Below are 23,129 nucleotides of genomic sequence, written 5' to 3' on the forward strand. Positions count from 1 at the left end.
CCTACGCACAAAAACACGAGGACTGAGGTGCCGAACAATGACAATGACAAGTCAAAATTTGACATTTTTAGCTCACAGGGGTAGAGCTGGAGAGTGCTACATAGACGAGTGTCTGTAGCCAACAGTGAAGCATGCTAGAGGTTCCCTGTAGGTTTGGGGGTGCATTTCTGCAAATGAAGTTGGTGATCTGGTAAGAATTAATGGAATCCTCAGTGCTGAGAAGTACAATCAGATTCTCATCCATCATGCAATGCCATCAGGGAGGCAGGCATCTGATCAGTCCCAGCATCATTCTACAACAGGATAATAGCCCTAAATAGACGGACAAGGTCATAAAGAACTATTTTCAGCAAAAAAAAAGAACAAGTAATTCTGCAACAGATGTTATGGCTTCCACATCATCAAGGCTGTGTCATACACACAAAATGCTGGAGGAACTCGGCAAGCCACGAAGCATCTATGGAATAGAGTAAACAGTCAACATTTTGTCCGAGTCCATCAGGACTGCCTCAAGCCTGTCTAGGATTACCTGGAGAGACAGAAGCAAACAAGACAGTCATAGTCTGCAGAAGAGCTGTGGCAAGTTCTCCGAGATGTTTGGAAAACTACCAGCTGAATTTCTTATAAAACTGCACAAGTGAACTTTAGAGAATTGATACAGTTTTAAAGGCAAAGTGTGTTAACACCAAATATTGATTTAATTTAGTTTTTTACTGTTTACTGCTCTTTATAGTAATTTTTTGATATTAAGAAACTTACCCTTTCATTATTTTTTAAAGCATCTTTGCTTTACAGAATCTTTTTACGTGTGTCTAAAGACTTTTGCACAGTACTGTAATGTTTTCAAGCCCCAACCCATAGGAACCTTTCTATACTCTATCAAATTTTAGGAAGGTGGGAAGATGACAACCAATACGTCTGCTGTTTCCATGACAATCCAATTCAGTTCTTGAGGATGCAGATTTTCAGGCCTTCGAGATTATCATCTTTTTGTCCTATCAATTTTGATAGCATTATATTTTTAATTAATATTAATTTGCTTGGTGTTGCCATTACTGAACCATAACAATGTTGAATAGTAGCATGGTTGTGGCGTGGGTTAGGTAGTTAGGGAACCCCCTCATGCTTCTCTGTTCTCTGTACAACCCTCATCTTCAAAGGGTTCTTTTCTTCTCTAGCATCTCTGCAAGGTTACTTGTATTTACTTCTGTGATGACAGAAGCAAAGTATTTGTTTAGTTGCTCTGCTATTTATTTACATTTTTTCCCCATTTCTGATTTTAAAGATGGAGGTGTTCTCTAAGACAAGAGCAGATAGCTTTATGGTGAGAGTTGGGAGAGATGGAGGGGATAGGAGAAAGAATTCTTTCACCCAGAACATGGATCAAATCTGGAAAATACTGCCTGAGGGTGGCATAGAAGTGTTTGTGCTAAATGCTAGGATATAAGGTCAATAAGGTGGCTGAAACAGCATAAGTGATGCTTTCCTTTATTAAGCAAATCATACAAGAGTAGGGTGCTTGTGGTAAAACTGTACACAATGCTACCTAGACCACAGCTTGGTAGTTTTGGTCATCACACTACAGGGAAGATGTACTTGCATTGGAGAGAGAGCAGAGGAGATTTACTTACAGTGTGTGTCACATGTTTTGAGATTTTAGTGTAGTACTTAAGTAACATTATATTTCCATTTAATTGTTTATAAAAATTTAGCAATATATTATATTCCAGATGTTTAATCAGTTGTCTACAATGCAAATGTGTTGGCGCGTGGCCAAGTGGTTAAGGCGTTCATCTAGTGATTTGAAGGTCGCTAGTTCGAGCCTTGACTGAGGCAGCGTGTGTGTCCTTGAGCAAGGCACTTAACCACACATTGCTCTGCAACGACACCAGTGCCAAGCTGTATGGGTCCTAATGCCCTTCTCTTGGACAACATTGGTGTCGTGGAGAGGGGAGACTTGCAGCATGGGCAGTTTAACTGCTGGTCTTCCATACAACCTTGCCCAGGCCTGCGTTCTGGAAACTCCAAGGCACAAATCCATGGTCTCATGAGACTAACGGATGCCTATAAATACAATACAAATAAAAATCAGTGTTTCATTATCCATGATATATATATTAAAGCATAGGATATGGAGAATTTATGGTTCTTATTGTCCGTCCGAATGGCAGAAAATTACGTAGTTTTGTGATTGATCCATCATACCAGTGCTCTGAAGCAATCATTAATAATGTCTAAACTATGATGTCTTTCAGGTCAAACTGCATAAATATCCTCGTGACAACAACGCAACTGATACCTGCTCTTGCCAAAGTTTTACTTTATGGATTAGGAATAGCTTTCCCAATTGAAAACATATATAGTGCAACAAAAATAGGTAAGTAATATTAAAATATGAATTGCAGTTGCTCGTAGTATTTGTATTTCAGTATCATCCATTCCAGATATCTAGAGTAATTGCCAGGCTATGCTACATTTTTCTCTATGATATAAGCACATCAGTGTTAATCTCAGGTTGTGTTGTTAAGTAAACAGTTTACAGACATCTCACCTCTCCCAGAAGTTCCGGGAGTCTCCCGCATATTAATAGTGGCTCCCTGATGCCCGCAAATTATATACAATATCACGGAAATCAATTTTTTTGAGAGCGAGCGAGCAAGAGAAAGTAATAGAGAGCGCGAGAGCGACCACGAGAGAGAGCGAGAACAGGCAAGCGAGAGCACACAAGAGAGAGCGCGCCATGGCAGAGTGTTCCAAAAAAAGAAAATATAAAACGTACGTCACCTCAGACTACACTAAACTGTACCCCTGCCTAATAGGGGTCAAAATAATGACAGTGTTGCTCGCTGCACCGTTTGCAACAGTGACTTTTCTATTGCCCATGGTGGGTTAAGACTGTAAAAGACATGTTGAGGTGAGTTTAACAGGTATCATTCATTCATTAGGATAGCTAACGTTATTTAAACTGGCTGGCTAGCTGCTAAGGAACTACTCTATTGCAGACATCCCACCTCTCCCGGAAGTTCTGGGAGTCTCCCCCAAATTGATGGTGCTACCTCCCTGAAATGAGTTTTTGCAGGGTGGGATGTCTGAGCTTAGACAGCATGGTTTCAAAATAATGCACATAGGAGTGAGATGAGTAAACATTTCTTCACTCAGTGAGCTGTAAATCTTTGGAATTATCTTCTGTGAAAGACAGTGGGTACTCTATTTCAGAGGAGTTTCACGGATATTTGGACTTCAAGGAAATCAAGAGCTTACCAGCCCAGGCAAATGGCTGGTACCCTTGACAGAGATGGCACAGCTGATTTATGAAATCACACACTACAAAGAATCCTGAGCAAAAAGTTGATATCATTTCACCCATTCTCCCAGCTTCAAAGAAAGCATTTGTCCTCCAGTTTATAGTGTAAGAGTGAAGTTATTTTAAGTAAAAGAAAAATGTGTGTGTTTCACTTTAGGAAAGGAAAGTTGTTTTGAACGAATAATTCAAAGGTTTGGACGAAAGGTGGTGTATGTTGTTGTGGGAGATGGCATTGAAGAAGAACAAGCTTCCAAAAAGGTAAATGTTTTAAAGTTTTAATGCTCTCTCTAGTATGCAGTACATATGGGTTGGTTTTTGAGCACTATTCCTTGACTAAAAGGAAATAATTCCATGTGAATTATACCACATTCATCCGTGTTACAGTTAGCAAAGCTTTTTAGTAAGTATTCTGGTCAGTTTTAACATCTGATAGATTGCAACTGGTAGCAACTGAGAAAATAAATAAAATACTCATGAGCAATAATTTAAAATATGCTTTTGATGGATCGTACTAAATAAAGGGAAAATTTTGCTCAACGAACAGAAATAATTTGTTGGGATATTATTCATTTTCTATATTACTGAATATGTTTTACCTTATTGACTACACCATTTGGCAATGTAATGATTTGTGACAAAGGCCAGTAAAACTAGGATGGGATGGAAAGATGGAACCGGCAGTTCAGTGTAGAGAAATGCAAGTGAAAGGGCATGTTGAACAATGTAATGCTAAATTATGTATAAGAGCAAAACGAATTGATTTTGCACCAATTAGTAACATGCATGCTAATAGACAGACCAAAGAAGAAGAAATAAAAATGGTTTTATATCTAAAAGCAAGAAGTTCACTCAGCTGCCAAAATGAATTTATGCAAGACATTAAATTGACCATGGTTGGAGTGTTGTGTACAGTATTGGAGGCTTATAGGATGGACAAAAATGAAATTGAAAAAATGCAGTGTCACTTCAGGGGCCCTAGCAGAGATAAGTTGGCGCATGGCCGTGGTTAAGACATTGGTCTAGTGATCTGAAGGTCGCTAGTTTGAGCCTCAGCCGAGGCAGCGTATTGTGTCCTTGAGCAAGGCACTTAACCGCACATTGCTCTGCGACGACACCGGTGCCAAGCTGTATCAGCCCTCGTGCCTTTCCCTTGGATGACATCAGTGGCGTGGTGAGGGGAGACTTGCAGTATGGGCAACTGCCGGTCTTCCATACAACCTTGCCCAGGCATGCACCCTGGAAACCTTCCAAGGTGCAAATCCATGGTCTCACAGGACTAATGGATGCCTATAAAAGCAGAGATAATTGGGATTGGAGGATAGCTAATTTTGTTGCGTTATTTAAGGAAGGCTCTAAGAATAAACTGGGAAATTAAAGGCCAGCAAGCCTAGCATTAATAGTTGGTACGTAATTGGAAGGTATTCTCAAGGACCATATACAGAATTATTTGGATATACAGGGACTAATTAGGGATAGTCACCATAGCTTTGTGTGTGATAGGTCAGTCTAACAAATCTTATAGAATTTTTTAAGGAGGTTACCAGGAACATTGATGAAGGCAAGATAGTGGATATTGTCTACATGGACTTTAGCAAGGCCTTTGACAAGGTCCTGTTGTAAAGGAGGTTCATTAAGTAGCTTCGGTCACTTGGCATTCAGGATGAGGTAATAAATTAGATTAGACAATGGTTTTGTGGGAGAAAGCGGAGAGTGTTGGTGGATGTTTACCTTTTTGACTTGAGTGGTGTGCTGCAGGGATTGGTGCTGGGTCCATTGTTATTTGTTATCTATAAATAGTGATCTGGAAGATAATATAGTAAACTAGATCAGCAGATTTGCAGATAACAACAAGATGGTGGGGTGTAGTGGACAATAAGGAAGACAATCAAAGCTTGCAGAGGGATCTGAACCATCTGGTAAATAGGGCTGAAAAATGGCAGATGGAACTTAATGGCAGATGGAACTTAATGGGCGGTAGGGCATTGAGGAATGCGGTAAAACAAAGGGATCTGGGAATAAAGATCCATAATTCCTTAAAAGTGGCATAACAAGTAAATAGGGTCATAAAGATAGCTTTTGGTACATTGGCCTTCATAAATCAAGGTACTGAGTACAGGGTTTCATATATTATGTTAAAGATGTAGGAGATGTTGGTGAAGCACACAGTTCTGGTCACCTTCCTGCAGGAAAGATATCAATAAGATTGAAAGAGTGCAGAGAAAATTTACAAGGATGTTCCTGGAACTTGAGGACCTGAATTAGAGGGCAAGGTTAAGTAAGTTAAGACTTTATTCCCTAGGGCATAGGAGAATGAGGGATGACCTTACAGAATTATACAAAATTGAGGGGTATAGATAGGGTAAATGAAAGCATGTTTTTTTCCCACTGAGGTTGGTGAGACAAGAACTACAAGGAAGTCATAGGTTAAGGGTGAAAGGTGAAGCTTTTAAGGGGAACTTGAGGGGATCTTTTCACTCGAGGGTGGTGAGAGTGTGGAATAAGCTGCCAGTGGAAGTGGTGGATGCGGGTTCAACTTCAACCATTAAGAGAAATTTGGATAGGTACATGGATGGGTGAGGTATAGAGGTCTATGGTTCAGGTGCAGGTCCTGGAACTAGGTAGATTAATAGTTTGCAATGGACATTTGGGCTAAAGGGCATGTTTCTGTGTTGTGGTGTTCTTTGACTCTATGACTCTCAGATAATGAGGAAAATAGAAGCAAGAATGTTTCAGGATGTTGGTTTATTACAATATAATTCTGATCCAATCAATATGTTTCAGATTATTGTTTTATTAGTAATTAATAACAAGGAGAAAACTTTGCTCTATCAAAGTAAACACAATTCTAATAACCCTGTGGTAATGAAGACTCCTGTTGACTATGGATTTAAGAGTGATCAATAGCCCTTAGTACCATTTGTGAACATGGTTCAAAACAGAGAATCATTCAACACACACAAAATGATGGAGGAACTCAGCAAGCCAGACAGCATCTATGGAAAAAGAGTTAACAGTCAATGTTTCAGGCCTGGCCCTTCATCAGTACTCCTTTTTTTTTCTCCAGTCCTGATGAAGGGTCTTGGCCCAAAACGTTGACTGTACTCCTTTCCATAGATACTGCCTGGCCTGCTGAGTTCCTCCAGCATTTTGTGTGTGTGGCTTGGATTTCCAGCATCTGCAGACTTTCTCATCTTAGAGATCCACTCAGATGACCCAGTTCTCTAGCAAAATAGTGTGCTCACTTTCCTTCTGCACTTCTGGACCTATGGACAACAGTGAGTGTTCCTGCTCTATACCTCTGCTTACAGCTTTTGACACCAATCACAGTCCCAATCCTATGATGATGCAATTCAGAAAATTATTGGATTAGTTACTTTAAATGAGCAGGGTTTTATTTTCATTATGAGAAAAGAGTGTATTGGCTAGGCTTCCGTCTGCTGGAGTTTAGATGATGAAGGGGATAAAGAAAACATTAAAAAATCCAGAGGTGTCGTTATGAGTTTCGGTGTTTCCTCTTCTAGTGACATTGTTGATGAGCAGAGGGATCTTGGAGCCCGAGTTCATAGCTCACTGAAGGCGGCTACATAGGTTAAGAAGGCATTTGGCACGCTTGCCTTTATTCATCAAGACGTTGAGTTCAAAAGTCAGGAAGTTATGTTGCAACTTTATAAAACTCGAGTTAGGCTGCATCTGGAGTATTGCATACAGTTCTGGTCATCCCATTATTGGAAGAATGTTGGGTCTTTGAAGAAGATGCAGAAGAGATTTACCAGGTTGCTGCCTGAAGTGGGGGGCATGTGCTATAAGAAGAAATTGGATAAACCTGGGTTATTTTCTCTCTAGTGGCAGAGACGGAGGGGAGATCTGATAGAAGTTTGTAAGGTGCATAGTCAGAGTACACAGACAGTATCTCTTTTCCCAGAGATCGAGTGTCTAATACCATAGAGCACGCATTTAAGGTGAGAGGGGGTAATTTCAAAGAAGATGTGAGTGGCATGTTTTTTACACAGAGAGTGGAGAGTGTCTAGAAGGCACTGTCTGGGGTGGTGATAGAGGCAGATACATTAGGGGCTTTTAAGTGATGTTCAGATAGATTAGATTAGATTATGAGGATATGCAGTCCTCTTTTATTGTCATTTAGTAATGCATGCATTAAGAAATGATCCAATGTTTCTCCAGAATGATATCATAGAAACACATGACAAACCAACTGAAAAACTAACAAAAACCACATAATTATAACATATAGTTACAACAGTAGCAGCAGCAGCAAAGCAGGCATTTCAGAAGTCTCTCCAGGTATTCCTCCGTGCTTCTCACGGCTGTCTCCATCAAATCAGCATTGTGCACGGCCCCTAGTTAACACATACAATATCATTCGGGACGGCCGCTTGCACTGCGTCACGCCGCCATCTTCTCCTCCCTCCCTCCAGGATAGGCACTTGAATGTGAGAAAAATAGGATATGGATATTGTGTGGGCAGAATGGATTAGTTTTTTTCTCTCTGTAGGTCATGAGCTTTAAAAGTTTCTTTGTCAAAGTGCAGTGGAAGCTTTAAGTATTTTTAAGGCAGAGGCAGATAAGCAGAAGGGTGGAAGTTTACTATGGATAGACAGCATTGTGGGGTTGTGGTTGTGATTGGATCAGCCATGATGTCATTAAATGCTGGAGCAGGCTCGAGGGGCCAACTAGCCTACATCTGCTCCTAATTCATGTGCTGGTGTGCCTGAGCAGCAGATTAGTTCAGCACGTCTCTTCCCTGCAGCAACCTTTATTGCAAGGGTAAATGCTCCAGTCTCTGCCAGCTAACAGTGCTTGGTGTGGGGGTGAGTGCAGGGGTAGGTGTGGGTGGTTAGGGGGCTGTTTGTAGTGAAGGTGCTCCCATCTCTCCTTTGGTAGCCTTTTGTAATGTGTCTGTGCTGCAACAAAGAGTGTACTTTAAAGTCAAGACAATGCACACAAAATGCTGGAGGAACTCAGCAGGCCAGGCAGCATCTACGGAAAAGAGTAAACAGTCGACATTTCAGGTCACAATCCTTCATCAGGACTGTAAAGGTGGGGGGAGTCAGAATAACAAGGTGGGGGGAGGAGAGGAAAGGTACAAGGTGGCAGGTGATAGATGAAACCAAGAGAGGGTAAGGGGGTGAGGTAAAGAGCAGTGAAGTTTATTGGTGAAAGAGATAAAGGGCTGGAGAAGGGGGAATCTGATAGAATCAGGTTTAATATCACTGGCATATGTCATAAAATTTGTTTTCAAGAGGACAGGAGACCATGGAAGAAAGGGAAGTGGGAGGTGATGGGCAAGTAAGAAGAGAAGGTGTGAGAGGGAAACAGGAATGGGGAATGGTGAGGTGGGGGGGGGGGAACAGTTATGAGAAATCGACGTTCATGCCGTCAGGTTGGAGGCTACTCAGACAGAATGCAAGGTGTTGCTCATGCAACCTGAGATTGGCCTCATCGTGGTAGTAGAGAAGGCCATGGACTGACATGTTGGAATGGCAATGGGAAGTTGAATTGAAATGGGTGGCCACCACGAAATCTCACTTTTGTGGCAGATAGAGAGAAGGTGCTCGATGAAGCAGTTTCCCAATCTATGTCAGGACCTACTTTAGAGCTTCATAATGACACCTCAATGGCAATGATAAGGCAGGGGTGGCCTCTGCGGGCAGATGCTGTTGGCAGTCAGGTAGGGTCAACCTCAGAGCTCTTAACAAATTTTAAAAATAAAAATCAACAATTTGGTGAATTTTAATGGATTTGAGTGTTAGGATTGAACTCTGCATATACTTAAGTGGGCTAACAATATATGAAAGCCAGTTGGCATACAGAAATAAATTTACCAAAAGCAAATGTTGATGACTCATGTTGCATGCAGATGAGGAATACTAAACTATAAACGAGGATCAAGAAAGAGATTCAGGAGGAGGAAAATACAGCCAGATTTGTTGGCCTGAATGATCTGCTTATGTGCTTCGTGATTTTTGGAACATCGGGGAAAGCTGAGAACATAGACACAAGAGAGACTGCTGGTGCTGGAAATCTTGAGTAATGCATGTAAAATGCTGGAGGAACTCAGCAGAATCTGCAAAGGGAAGTAGGGAGATCTGATGTAGGGTCCCGGCCTATAACATTATCTGTTGATTTCTTCTCTATATCCTGCCGGACCTGCTGAGTTCCTCCAGCATTTTGTGTGTGATGCTGAGAACAGAATGGTAAACTGAATATAAACAGAAAATGATGGAAGCACTCAGTAAGTCAGGCAGCATCTGTGAAAAGAGTAACAGTGTTAACATTTCATGTCAAGACCCTTCATCAGATTTCAGATGTTGCCATTTCAGAATTCCAGAATCCATAGTTTTTTTTTTGTTTTTCAGTTATTGGGAATTTAATATATTTGCTATTTAAATTTCACACAGCATAATGCTTCTACACCCAAATAGAAACTCTTCTGATTTATAGTGGCTTGGAGGTACACTCCCTCTGAAATTAGATTGGCCGTATACTTCCTGTCCTGGGAGTAAGTGGGTTGTGCAACCTTGTGTCCCAGCAATGGGAGTGCTTCACATCCCATGCCCCAATTCCCGTGTGGTGGGTTTTTCACTTCCACCACACGGGAATTACGAGTTGTATACCTCTCACCCTACCTCAGTCAAACCTGGAAGAGGACCAGTTCACAGCTGGTTTGTCATTTTTTTTTAGTGTTCTATCTCAACTAATACCCAGCATCGATTTTTGGACACCTACAGTAATAACATTATCCCCTCCCAATATTTAAATAGAGGAATTGATTTAGATTTTATGGTATAATGCAATGCGTAAACAAGGCCATAGCAGCATAAAACTCAAGCCTGGTGGCGAGTTTAATGATGGTAAGAATGTTCTGGGTGATGTAAGAGTGTTATTAGAACCTGACATGGTATCAGCAAGTACTGTTGCTGAAGGGAAACATGTGGATGAAAATAGAAGGGATTTTGGGATCCAGGTGCAAATTGGGGCTCTACGAAGTTTGACCTGGACAACACGAGTGAAGTAGAGCTTGATTCCCAGGAGACTGGAGTGTGCAGTGCCCCCGGGAGATGGGATTCTTGGTGGGAATTGCAGAAGAAACAGAATATCTGTATGAATAGATTTGCAGATTATTCTCTTGCTGAACCTCAATAGACAGTGGTGGCTAAATTGGAAAAGGTTCAAGAAGTTTCAAGCCAGCCAGCTGGACAATGATAGTGTGGTCAGCAACTTACAAAATGCTGGAAGAACCTAGCAGGTCAGGCAGCATCTATTCTCACTGCTGCCATCAGGAACGAGGTACAGGAGCCTCAGGTCCCATACTGCTAGGTTCAAGAAAAGTTATTACCCCGCAACCATCAGGCTCTTGAACCAGGAATGATAACTTCACTCACTCCAATACTAAGCTATTTCCACAACCTATGGACTTACTCAATGACTCAACAACTCATGTACTCAATACTTATTACTTGTATTATTATTTTGTTTTTTTTTCTTTTTTTGTATTTGCTTTTTCTTTTTTTTCATCTTTTCCACATTGGTTGTCCCTTCACCTTTGTTGTATGCAGTTTTTTAATTGATTCTATTATTTCCTTGTATTTACTGTGAATGCCCACAAGAAAATGAATTTTGTGGTAGTATATGGTGACATCTACAGTACTGTGCCTAAGAGTATTGCACAGTACTGTATTTGTTAACGTGGAGTGGAGAGCGAGTTTGTAAACCTAGCAGGTGGAGAGCTGTGGGATGGGTGGTGGACGGGTGGCAGAGTAGGATTGCCTTCGTGGACGGTGTTGTGGCTGCATACACTCTCAGCTCTGGGATGCCGGGGGTTGGGGGGGTGTCATTTGATTCCAAACAATTGGTTTATTGATCATTACAGAACATCTCACTGGTGCTTTCCACTCCCTCCTCTCTCCCTTCCCTTTCCCCTGGCCATGATTCGCCTCTCCCTGCCCCCTTTCCACAATAGAGACCCATATCAGAATCAGGTTTATCATCATTCACATGTGTCATGAAATTTGTTTTTTTTTTGCAATACATAAATTTACTGCAGTACTGTGCAAAAATCATAGGCACCCTAGTGATATACAGTATATGTGCCTGAGACTTTTGCACAGTACTGTATATACTTCGGTAATAAATTTACGTTGAACTGAAAAGTCGACTGTTTATTCTTTTCCATAGTTGCTGCCTGACTTGCTGAGTTCTTCCAGCATTTTCCATGTGTGTTCACTGGATTTCAAAGTTCAAAGTAAAATTTATATACATGTCATTACATACAACCCTGAGATTCTTTTTCTGCAGGCATATTTGGCAAATCTATAGAACAGTAACTGTAAACAGGATCAATGGACAACAAACTGTGAAAATGCAAAAATAAATAAATAGCAATAAATGACAAGTATGAAATAACAAGACAAAGAGTCCTTAACATGAAACCATCGGTTGTGGGAACAGCAGAATCAGAATGAGTGTAGTTACCCCCTTTTGATCAAGAGCCTGATGGTTGTGGTGTAGTAACAGTTCTTGAACCTGGTGGTGCAAGTCCTGAGGCTCCTGTACCCTCTGCCTGATGGCAGCAGAGAGAAAAGAGCATGGCCTGGGCGGTAAGGATCTTGGATGATGGATGTGGCTTTTCTATGGCAACATTTCATACAGTTGGGAAGATTTCTAGCATCTGCAGAATCTATTGTGTTTATGATAGTGTGGTGATTCATATTAGATGTTAGAGGCAGGAGATGGATGTTGTGGAATTGATTAAAGTCACACCAGTTTTCATATCTGGCATTGCTAAGGACTTGCTGCAGTGCAGAGATCTGGATGATAGTAATCGATTCATATCATTCTAAAGTTAGTTAAGGTATTTTGAGCATTGTTAACGATGTATTCAAAGTACAAATGCATCTTTGTTGCTGAAATTAAGAGGTTTGTGCATGTGGCACGCAATAAAAGGCAGAAAAGGATTCAGCTGTCAGCTTACTTTACCGTAAATAATTTTGTGGTGTGACCGCTCTTAAAGCACTTAAGCAAATGAGTACATAATTCTTTGTTGTAAAAATTAGGAGACACTTGTGCGTTTGCTCGGTAAAGAAAATTGGTAATTCAGCTTTTAGAGGCTTTGATGTAAACTAAATTCCCTCATAATAACCACATCACTTAGAATGCTAATTAAGGAGCAAGCAGGGGCCTGACCTGAGAGGCAGTGTTCTCTACATTCAAACTGCAGTTACAGGTAATGAAGAGTGTGGAAATTACTAGGTCCAAAAATGAGGGCGTGTGTATTATTTCTAACCTTTCAAAAAGGTTGTTTTCAGGCAGTATTAAAAATGAATAGCATGCTCCAACAAGCCTTTTCTTTGGGATGCCAAGTCATTGAACAATGAAGATTAATGATGAAAGTTCCATGTCTTGCCAGACAGAAATACATTTGTGCCACTGGCTTTATCCGTTCGCCTGTGGTTAGAAATGTTTGGAAGTAAAAGCTAGAAAATAACCACTACCGAGATGTGTTTATTTAAACAGGTATCTAATTTGGAATGAGGAAAGCAAAAGTGACTCATTCATCAGTAAATGGCACAAATATAATGGGGGGAGATAATATCTGACCCACAAAGGAACTCCTGAGAGGGATATCAACTCTCAACATATTTCTGTTACACTGTGGTATTGAAGCTGAATCACCTCTTTTATAAAAGATGACACACAGCTAACAAACAACAGAGCTAAAGTAATAAGTATTTTTAAAGTCTCATAAAAAATCTAATGAGGGTATTTTTAAAATATTTGCTTTGACACATTACTCGAGTTGATAGCTGATGAATAAAGTCATCAGCCTCTACAGTAAAGGAGATTTACACAACAAAGAAAAGGCCATTACCTAGGTCAGCATAAGCATTAAGGATTGGAATGCATTCCTTCTGAGAATATTTACCTTTGATAAAGCTTGGTAATGATCCGAGGAAGAGATTTCAAGTTATTTTTTGACAGGGTCTCCTTCTAATTCACCTGAGAGTCATATTTCTACAATGAAAGCATTTGTTTTTATAGTGAACAGAACCTGATTGTCATCATTATGTTCCCTGAGTAGTGGCAAGCAGTAACCTATTGGCACACACATCTTCATTTTTAATGAGTCAGGCTCTTACTGCTATAAGTTTCATTCATTGAAAAATAGTCTTTTTAACCTTGTTCAGGAGTCAAAATCAGATTACTTACCTTTTTTTTGCCCAGTAAGAAACATTTTGTGTTGGATCGCTTGTTCATTGTGTGATACCGAACTCTCTGTGCTGGGTGGATAATGTAATCCAAAGTAATGTTAAAACATGTTGACGTTGAAGGTTGTGTGTCAAAGCTCCTTAATGAGTACTTTGACTATTATCACCAATGGCTTTTCCTAATATTCTAACCTTCTTTAAGACATTGAATATGAGTTGCACTTCTAATGAAAGCGGTTTTATTTAAAGAGAACAGAAAAAAATAGTTTGTGTGACATAATGTATGTTTTTGAAGTCATAGCTTGTTTAGAGTTGGCATGTTTGGCCAGAGCAAAGACTATGTGGTCTCTGATTTCCTGATTGTGTTATCTGCAGCACACCATGCCATTCTGGAGGATCTCAAGCCACTCTGACCTTATGGCCCTACATCATGCCTTGGAACTGGAGTACTTGTAGCAGTATGTTGGCACTTTAAGACATAGGATCTCCACCCTCGCTGTTCATGAACTACAGAACTTTTGTACCTTATGGCAGCTCCTTACTACAAAGTGTATGTGGAACCCCAAGTATTGAAATGCAGCCACAATTTGCCTTGACCATCGTCCCAATTTTAAATGGAGCTGATTGAATCTCTCGGAAAGCAGCTGACAGCTCTGGGAACTGAATTATCTCTGTATGGTCAGAAGATATGACATTGCTCAATAATGCTGTTTCAATATAGGAGTTCATACCAGTGAAGGAAATAGATTCAAGAAGATGCCTAATTTGTTCCCTGCTGAATAAACAAGCAAGTAAATGGTCCTCAGAACAGATGTTATGGCTAATGCTTTAAGCATTGATAGTCATAATAACAAAACTTGTAAAAAATATTGTCATGAGGAATAAAAATTTACACTGATAATTGAGTTGTACAAATGCTAGTGACATATTTTATTTGTGGAGAAAGTTTGCTTCCATTATCACTGATATCCAGGACACTTCTATTATATATAAACTGATGGTTTTGCATTAATAATTATGAAGGTACTTAAAGTAGGTTTTTGCCGTCAGAAGCAGCAAGCACATGTGATTTTGTCATGTCACAAAGTAGTTTACAGAAATGAAAGTTTTCTTATAATTTAAGATGACTGTTTACTTTGCTAAGACAATCATGTACAGAAAAGGTCATTTTTTTTGTAAATTTGTAATCAGGCAATTATTTTGCATATTGCTGTGTTAAAAACAATTGAAAGGTAGCAATGCCTAGTCTGTGATATGTGTGGCAAGGCATTGTGTGCACAATGAAACTGTGCTGTGCCTTAAAGTGTTGGTGTGTTATAATGAAATGTTTTTTTCAGTAAATATGTAGATAATGTTTTTTTAGATGATTTTGTCAAGACCAAAACCATGGATGTCAAGTGTCAAGGTTTATCTGCTTTCTTTTTCTAACTTTCCTATTTCTCCAAATTAATATTATCCTTTTTTTTCTTCAAAAGAAAATTACTCTACTTGAATAAACTAGAAAATGATTCCCTGCTCCCTTCTTACACAAGTAATATGGATTATATATAGTATATATTTTTATTATAAATCCTGTTTCTTTTAATATCGAGTAGCACGTTCCTATAACTGTATGCCCTTATAGTGTCTACATTCTTTTTTATGGAAGTACATCAGCAAAATAATGTTTAAGTTGTTTTGTTCAAGCGGTCAGGTCCTTTTCCTACTGTCAATCTTTCAAGCAAATGTTAGTATTACCACAAACAACAGGAATTCTGCAGATGCTGGAAATTCAAGCAACACACATAAAAGTTGCTGGTGAACGCAGCAGGCCAGGCAGCATCTCTAGGAAGAGGTGCAGTTGACGTTTCAGGCCGAGACCTTTGTCGTAGTCCTGACAAAGGGTCTCGGCCTGAAACGTCGACTGCACCTCTTCCTAGAGATGCTGCCTGGCCTGCTGCATTCACCAGGAACTTTTATGTGTGTTGTTAGTATTACCAACTATGAAAGATTTAACTGATATTTTGATAGGACTTGATCTCACAATGGTTCATCACTCATTATTACAGAAAGCTACAGGCTTGACCTATTTACCGTTCATGCTCCTAACTATAGCTTACAATGTCTTCCCTCTCTAGGCAACATATGGTCTCTGCAAAGGATCTTGTATTCTCCCCATTTACTTAAAAGACGTATTTCTTTGTAAAAATCTATTCCTTTATAAAGTCTCACAGGAGCTGTGCATCACAGCAATTGCAAAAAAAAGTATATTAACATAAAATCTCTACTGCTTCATGATTTATTGAATGGGTACTACTAATAGATCAAGACCACAGTGAACTGTTGTTGCTAATTGGTAATCAAATGATTGCAAATAAAAAAAACCAATAATGGTAAAAATCACTGAATTATTGCTTTGTGTTTTGCAGTAAGAATGATTGGAAATTAACACTCTCCACTTAGCCTCACTGTTAAAAAATTATGTCTGAAAAATACATGTACAAACCATCTTATGAATTATGAGTTAAATTAATAAAATTCAATTTGTGACGTGGAAGCTGATTATCAATTTTAATTGTTTTCTTAATAAATAAACAGTGTGCTTTATTAGTTAATGCTTATCAAATAAAGGCCATAATTTATTTTTATATTTGTCTGATATTCATATTTCCAAGTAAAACAGATTAATTTGTGATGTTTTTGAAGGCATCATGTCTTAAATTTGTTTGTCCCTGTTAACAATTCATCTGGGATGTCCAATCTTCAGGCTGCCAAAGACAGACTTATTATAACATAAAGAATCACAGCACCAGCTTTCATTACTTTCCTATTGATAGTAGATCAAAACCATTTCAAATTTACATAAAGCTAATGGTGCTGTCCCCTTTCATATGAGTGATAGATACACAAGGTCATTCACTCACTGGAGAATAAAAGCATGACTTGACTGATAACAATTGCAATTATTCTGCAAGAATACGTTAAAATATGTCTGGTATTTTCTGAAATATATAAAGGTGTAACCAAGCATGTGTAATTCTGCACTTTCAGTGGGTAAAGCAGCTGTCACACGTGGAGACCTGTGAATATAACTATATATACGCTCAAGAGCTCCCTATGATGCCTTCCTTAATACTTTGGCAATTTGTAATTAAAAAAGCAATGTACTTGAACATAGAACAGCACAGCACAGGGCAGGTTCTTCAGCATCATGAGCTAAAAGGGCCTGCCCTGTGCTGTGCTGTTCCATGTTCAATGTTCTAATATATTGCTGGAAGGGTAGGTGTTTATTTGACCATTCCTTTGCATGCATCCTGTCAATCTATATGCTTTTCTTCCACTTACTCAGCAACCATATTCAGTTTGCCTCAGTCTCTAATTCAAATTGAAATGTGAAATTGCTGTTCTGTGTATCTTCAATGCAATTTTCTGTCATTCAACAAAAAGATTTAATTTATTTTAGTTATAATTAACAACTACAACTTACACATCAAAGGACAAATAAAGGACTCTAAGGAAAACAAGGGAGGAATGGTATCAAATTAATAAATACATTATTTTAAGTGGTTTGTATCATACATTTAAAAGCACCATCAACAAAATTCTTCAAAAACTGGAATGAAACTTTAAAAATTTATTATGGAAAGCATCCATGAATAATTTGTTGAACTAAATATTTGAAATGCATATTTTTAAAGTATAAATTGTTACAGGAAAAGATAACTGCTGTATTATTAAATGTGGATTCTATTTCATCCTTGTAGCACTTTATGTCACATTCTGTTGTTTCAAAACATACTGGGTTCAGACAACGGTAAGGCTGAGGAGAGGTCTGATAGAGATTTATAAAATCATGGGAGGCATAAACAGAGTTGACAGTCAATAGCTTTTCCTCAAGGTTGAATTATCTATTACCAGAGGGCATGCATTCAAGGTTAGAGTGGGTAAATTCAAAGGAGATGTGCAGACAATTTTTTTTACTGTGGTAGTGGAGGCAAATACCAGAGAGGTGTTCAACAGGCTCTTAGATTGGACAGGAGTGTGCAGGAAGTGGACATTGGGTAGGCAGACAGGATTACTTTAGTTGGGCATTTGACTACTAATTTAATTATTGTGGCACAACATCGTAGGCTAAAGGATCTCTACTGCATGTAGTCTATGTTCTAAGTCTATTAGAAGAGCTATTTTGCACATTGTGTAGATTAAACCAATGTGTTGAACAGATTTCTTGAAGAAAACAATTGTATATAGGGATTCTAAGATTTGTGAAATATTCACATTCGTTTGTCTTATTTTACAGTTTCCTGCAAACCTGTCATCGTCCTTCTCGCACTAAAATGTACTTGAATTCCACCGTAAGGAATTAACCCAATAATCCATATCTACAGAGAGAAATGATTAGTTATAAATCAGATACAGAACAGGGCTAATTCATACACCTGAAACTCTTAATATTCCTGTTCTGCTTTGAATTCGAGTGTCAGTTTGTAGTTTTGATTTTTTTTTAAATATAAAGACATTCTATAATATTACAAATAAGAGAGTCCTGCCGAAGGGTTTCGGCCCGAAATGTCGCCTGTACTCTTTTCCTAGATGCTGCCTGGCCTGCTGAGTTCCTCCAGTATATTGTGTGTGTTGACTCTATGATATTACATTGATTCATTTCAGTAAGCAAATACGAATGTGCAATTACGCTACAAATTTGGTCTTCGTGCAAACTGATTTTGCATCTCCAAAGTTCATTTGTGTGATTCTCAGTCAGTTTCTGATCCAAAGCGATTACAGGCTGAGGACTGCCTGAAGTAAAGGCTTTACTTAACAGCACCGTTAAACAAGCTTCTTCAGTTACTCTGTGGACACGTTAGACCTTATCGACCTCTTTTCACTATCAAACACTGAAATATTTAGAGACTAGGAACTCGCCTCCCTGAACTCTAAATATTTACAAGTGAACTCTTGAAAAAACAAATAAGTTTGGGCAGAGTTTTAATCGGAGTGCGAGCGATGCGAGGACCAAACATAATGGAAACTGGTGCCTGTAATCTCAGACTGGGAGTTGCATTGTAAATACAGCTGGTTTGACTTTAAAACCGAACCCGTGGCTTCCTCATCAATAAAGGAATGAACTTCGATTAATCAATCCGAACAACTAAGTATACGTTATTAAAAAGGGAGAAATAGATATATTCCCGATTGTGCAGTATCACAGCCACAGCAGGGAAATAGAGAACGGATAAGTAAACGTCAACTGTTTACTTCTCCCCTCCACTGATGCTGCCCGACCTGCTGAGTTCAACCAGCATTTTGTGTGTGTGTGTGTGTGTGTGTTGCTCAAATTTCCAGCATCTGCAGAATCCCTTATGTTTAAAGTATGAGCAATGCTGTACATTGGTAGTGTTGTTACATGAAGCATTAAATAATGTGACATAAGGCGTCACTTTATGCACATTTAGAAAATCTATGTATACAGTATAAGATAGCTTGTGCATATATATATATAGTGTTTTTTGTTATTGTGTTCTTTATTTGAGTCTGTTTTCATATGATGCATCGGATCCAGCGTAACAATTATTTCGTTTCCCTTTACACTTGTGTATTGGAAATGACATTAAACAATCTTGAATGATCTCTGACTGAGAGTCACTCTCTTTTCGGCTGTACGTTGACCTACCTGCTGGTGCAGACTGGAATGAAATAACCGCGTCTCTGAACGCAGCAAGTACCCTCGCCTGGATTTGTTAAACGCTGAGCCAGTTAATCGGTACAGTATATGATTTGCATTCCATACGGTTTGATAAAATTCAAATAAAAATTCTGCTGAAATCACATTATTCTTGTCTGAGTTTAAAAGGTGTTTGCCGAGCTAGCAGTGTTAACGAGCATGCTGACCTACTAAAGCTTCATTCCCTTAGGCAACTTTTGAGGGAATAGTATTTGTTTTGTTAAAAACACGGATCCCGCCAACAGGGTGAAACATTCGGAAATGCACAGGAATAGGGCGGAAACGAATTCAATGCTACCGTTTGACAGAAGCATCAGCAGGAGTTTCCAGCGGCTGAATCGCGGAGGTGAATCGTCCGTATTGAAGGGTCCCGCGGTCTTTGTTAATAAAACTCACATCTCAGGCATTCAGGCGCCGCTTTAGATTCGCACCTTCCCGGGAATGTACAGACGAGGGGCTACTGGGGTAGTCAGGGATGCCTTCTGCTCCCCGAAATAATTCGTTATTTATACAAACCAAAATCAACTGAATATTTTAATCCTCAATTTTATGCGATTAAAACATTTTTGAAGAAGGATCATCCGTTGTTCGGACTCAAAGTCGCAGGTTGTTTCAGTGAATAATCGACACGAGTTTACGTCAAAACATAAGAAACAGAAACCCTCATCGAGATGAGATCATTGGTTCGCTCCCTTTTCAATGTCTCCCGCATCTATGAGTTCAGTACTGATCTTTTATTTAAAATTATAGTTATCTTCTATATTTAATGTCCGTATCAATGCATTTAGTTTTGACAAACTGATGAATCCCAAGAAATGTTTTATATTCTGTCAAGAAGCCGTTTTACTTTTTAAAAATACTAAATAAGAAACAAAGAAAAAAAATTCTTCCCTATTTTCTATAGATAGCTGATACGAGTGATGTTAGTACTGGAGACATTGCACAATTCTGCCCTGTCTAACAGACTGTTTTGTAAAAACACAAACCATTTCAAATTTGCCGTATTTTACAGCAACTTTGGCCAAATTGCTGTTAGACGTTGTTAGGGCTGCCAAATGCTTGAGGAAACATTCAAATTTTAATCGGAACAAGGTGAATCCATGGTACAAGTAAATATGTTTGGCAATATGTCTCTGCAGACGTACTCGCCAGTTGCAGTTGAATTCACTGTTTACTCATGTAATTGTAATCATAATTTAGTGGGATAATTACATTTACAGCGGATACCTAAGAGACTGGCAGCAGCAGCACACCAGACTGGGTTTCATTGTACGTGGTAAAGGCATTTTTTATTTTATCTGAAAAACAGACAATGCTATCCTTATATTTGCAAACTTTCCTCCGACCAGATCTCTGCTAGTTTTTCCTCTGAAGGACACAACAGAGTGAGGTCTAGCAAAGAATTTGTTGTTGCTATTCTCTCACTGAAAAGGGTGGACTGGTATGTTGGTGAAAAAGAAAATATACTATCTGACCACTTTGTTAGATACAGGAGATGCCTAATAAAGTGTCTACTGATGTATGTTACTGGTCTTCGGCTGCTCGAGCTCACCTACTTCAAGGTTTGATGTGTTGTATATTCAGTGAAGTTCTTCTGCACACCACTGTTGTAATGGTTAACTGAGCTACTGGCACCTTCTGGTTAGTTGGTCTGGCATTCTCCTCTGATTTCTCTCATTAACAAGGCATTTTTCACCCACTGAACTGCGGCTCACTGGATTTTTCTTTCACACTATTCTCCATAAACTTTAACAACTGTTGTCAGGAGATCAGCAGTTTCTGAGATACTCAAACCACCTCATCTGGCACCAACTATCATTCCACGGTCAAAGTCACTTAGATCACATCTCTTCACCACTCTGATGCTTGGTCTAAACAACTGAACCTCCTGGCCATGTCTGCATGCTTTCATGCATTGAGTTGCTGCCACATGCTTGGCTAATTAGATATTTGCACTAACAAGCAAATATCTAATAAAGTGGCCACTGAATATATGTTGTTCTAACACATACTGGCAGTGTTCTTGAGCTCAGTGGCTTTTGATGTCATCTTTATCCAGTTGCAGTTGGGCAGCATATGGAAAGTATGTTGTTGCACTCCTAACCTCCCTTGTAAGAGGGGAAAAAGCTTTGGGGAATCAGGAGATGGTAATTTGCCACAAAATGCCCAGCCTCCCAACTTGTTTTTGCAGCCTTAGTATTTCTAAGAAAAATGATAGTGGAGAATTTAGTATTAAAGCTGCAATTGAAGGTCAAGGGACGGTGTGGAATAAATGCCAATTACCAGTCCAATTGATTTTTTAAATCAATTCTCATTATTCCCCACTATCTACAGTTTCGAGAGTTTTCTCTATGACATCTTTAAGTATATTATTTTCCTTTTTACTAACATTAAGTTAATTGGTATTTTATTTCCTGAACCTTATATTACTCTTTTTGAATGCAAGCATCACATCAGCCAGCCACTAAATTTCTAGCATTGGTTGTTGTAAATGTGTGTGTATGTAGAAACTCGTCTCTTTACTGTCTCTTCCCTTCTTTTTTAATAAGCACAGAAACAATCCATCATTCTTGATAATGGTGTCTATCTGTAGGGTAGCATGACAACCAAATACTTTGACTTCTTCCGGTGTGATGTACAACATTTTGTTCTTCCTTGTAAATACAAATGCACAGCAATTTAATTGGTATTGATGTGATTTCAGTGTTAGTTCTGGTGAAATTATTATACACCTTCTTGGTGATCTATTCCAACCATGAGTTTGCTTTCCTAGTGATATATTTTTGGGTACCTATGGACTTATATATGTAGATATTTTTTCTGACGCTCTTGTTTGTATCATGTTTTGTCTCCCCTTTTATGTTTATTCATTTCTACTTTAGAATACAATTTAACATCTTACTATATAATATAATGTCTAACATTCCCCTACCACCATCCAGCTCGCCTCCTTCGCTTCTTCCCAAGATTTTATTCTGGCATCTTCCCCCTTCCTTCCCGGAAGAAGGGTCTCAGCCCAAAACGTCGACTGTTTATTCCTTTCTGTAGATGTTGCCTAACCTGTTGAGTTCCTCCAGCAATTTTATATTACTTTACTATATAATATAAAGTCTGCCATTTTTCTTCACTTTCAATGCTACCAATATTATTTTTTTAAATTCATACTTTGTCCATTTTGTTTTTGCTTTGTGTCGTCTCAAACCTATTAATCAGGAAAAAAAAACGTCAAGGACCTCCACACAATCCGCCACGAGTGTAACTTCCCAGTGGCCAAACACTTGAATTCTGATTCCCATTCCTGTTCCGTCATGTCAGTCCATGGCCTCCTCTTGTGCCAAAATAAGACCACCCTCAGATATTCCATCTGGGAACCCTCCAAACTGAAGACCTGATTATCGATTTCTCCTTCCAGTGGACAAATTTCACCTGCCCCTCCTAATTCCCCACTCTGACCTTCTACTTCTCACCTGCCTATTACTTCTCCCTGGGTCCCTTCCTCCTTCCCTTTCCCACTCTCCTCTCCTGTCAGATTCCTTCTTCTCAGCCCTTAACCTTTCCCACCTACCTGACTTCCCCTACCACCATCCAGCTAGCCTCGTCACTTCTTCCCAAGTTGTTATTCTGGCATCTTCCCCCTTCCTTCCCCGACAAGGGGACTCAGCCCAAAACTTCGGCTGTTTATTCCTTTCCATAGATGTTGCCTGACCTGCTGAGTTCCTCCAGCAATTTTGTGTCTGTTGCTCCTGATTAGTAAGTTTGCAGGTGACATAAGATTGGAGGAGTTGTGGATAGTGAGGAAGATTGACGAAAGATACAGTAGGATATGGAGCAGTTTGGCCATTGAGAAGAAAAAATGGCACAAAGAAAGTAAAAGGAAACTGTGCAGGATAGTGGTAAGAGT

At 39.2% G+C, this 23,129-nt stretch overlaps 1 protein-coding gene across 1 annotated transcript in view; it reads left to right on the forward strand.

Annotated features, from left to right (window-relative positions):
- eya1 (EYA transcriptional coactivator and phosphatase 1) overlaps window positions 1-14,538 on the forward strand; it is a 197,198-nt gene extending 182,660 nt beyond the window's left edge. The window contains exons 16-18 of the mRNA XM_072253224.1: window positions 2,256-2,377; window positions 3,462-3,562; window positions 13,903-14,538. Coding sequence (XP_072109325.1) covers window positions 2,256-2,377; window positions 3,462-3,562; window positions 13,903-13,983 — 304 coding nt within the window. The 3' untranslated portion in view covers window positions 13,984-14,538. The remainder of the gene's footprint in view (window positions 1-2,255; window positions 2,378-3,461; window positions 3,563-13,902) is intronic.
- Window positions 14,539-23,129: the final 8,591 nt, after the last annotated feature.

Source organism: Mobula birostris, chromosome 1 (genome assembly GCF_030028105.1).
Source record: "Mobula birostris isolate sMobBir1 chromosome 1, sMobBir1.hap1, whole genome shotgun sequence".
In the NCBI taxonomy this organism is placed as follows: Eukaryota; Metazoa; Chordata; class Chondrichthyes; order Myliobatiformes; family Myliobatidae; genus Mobula; species Mobula birostris.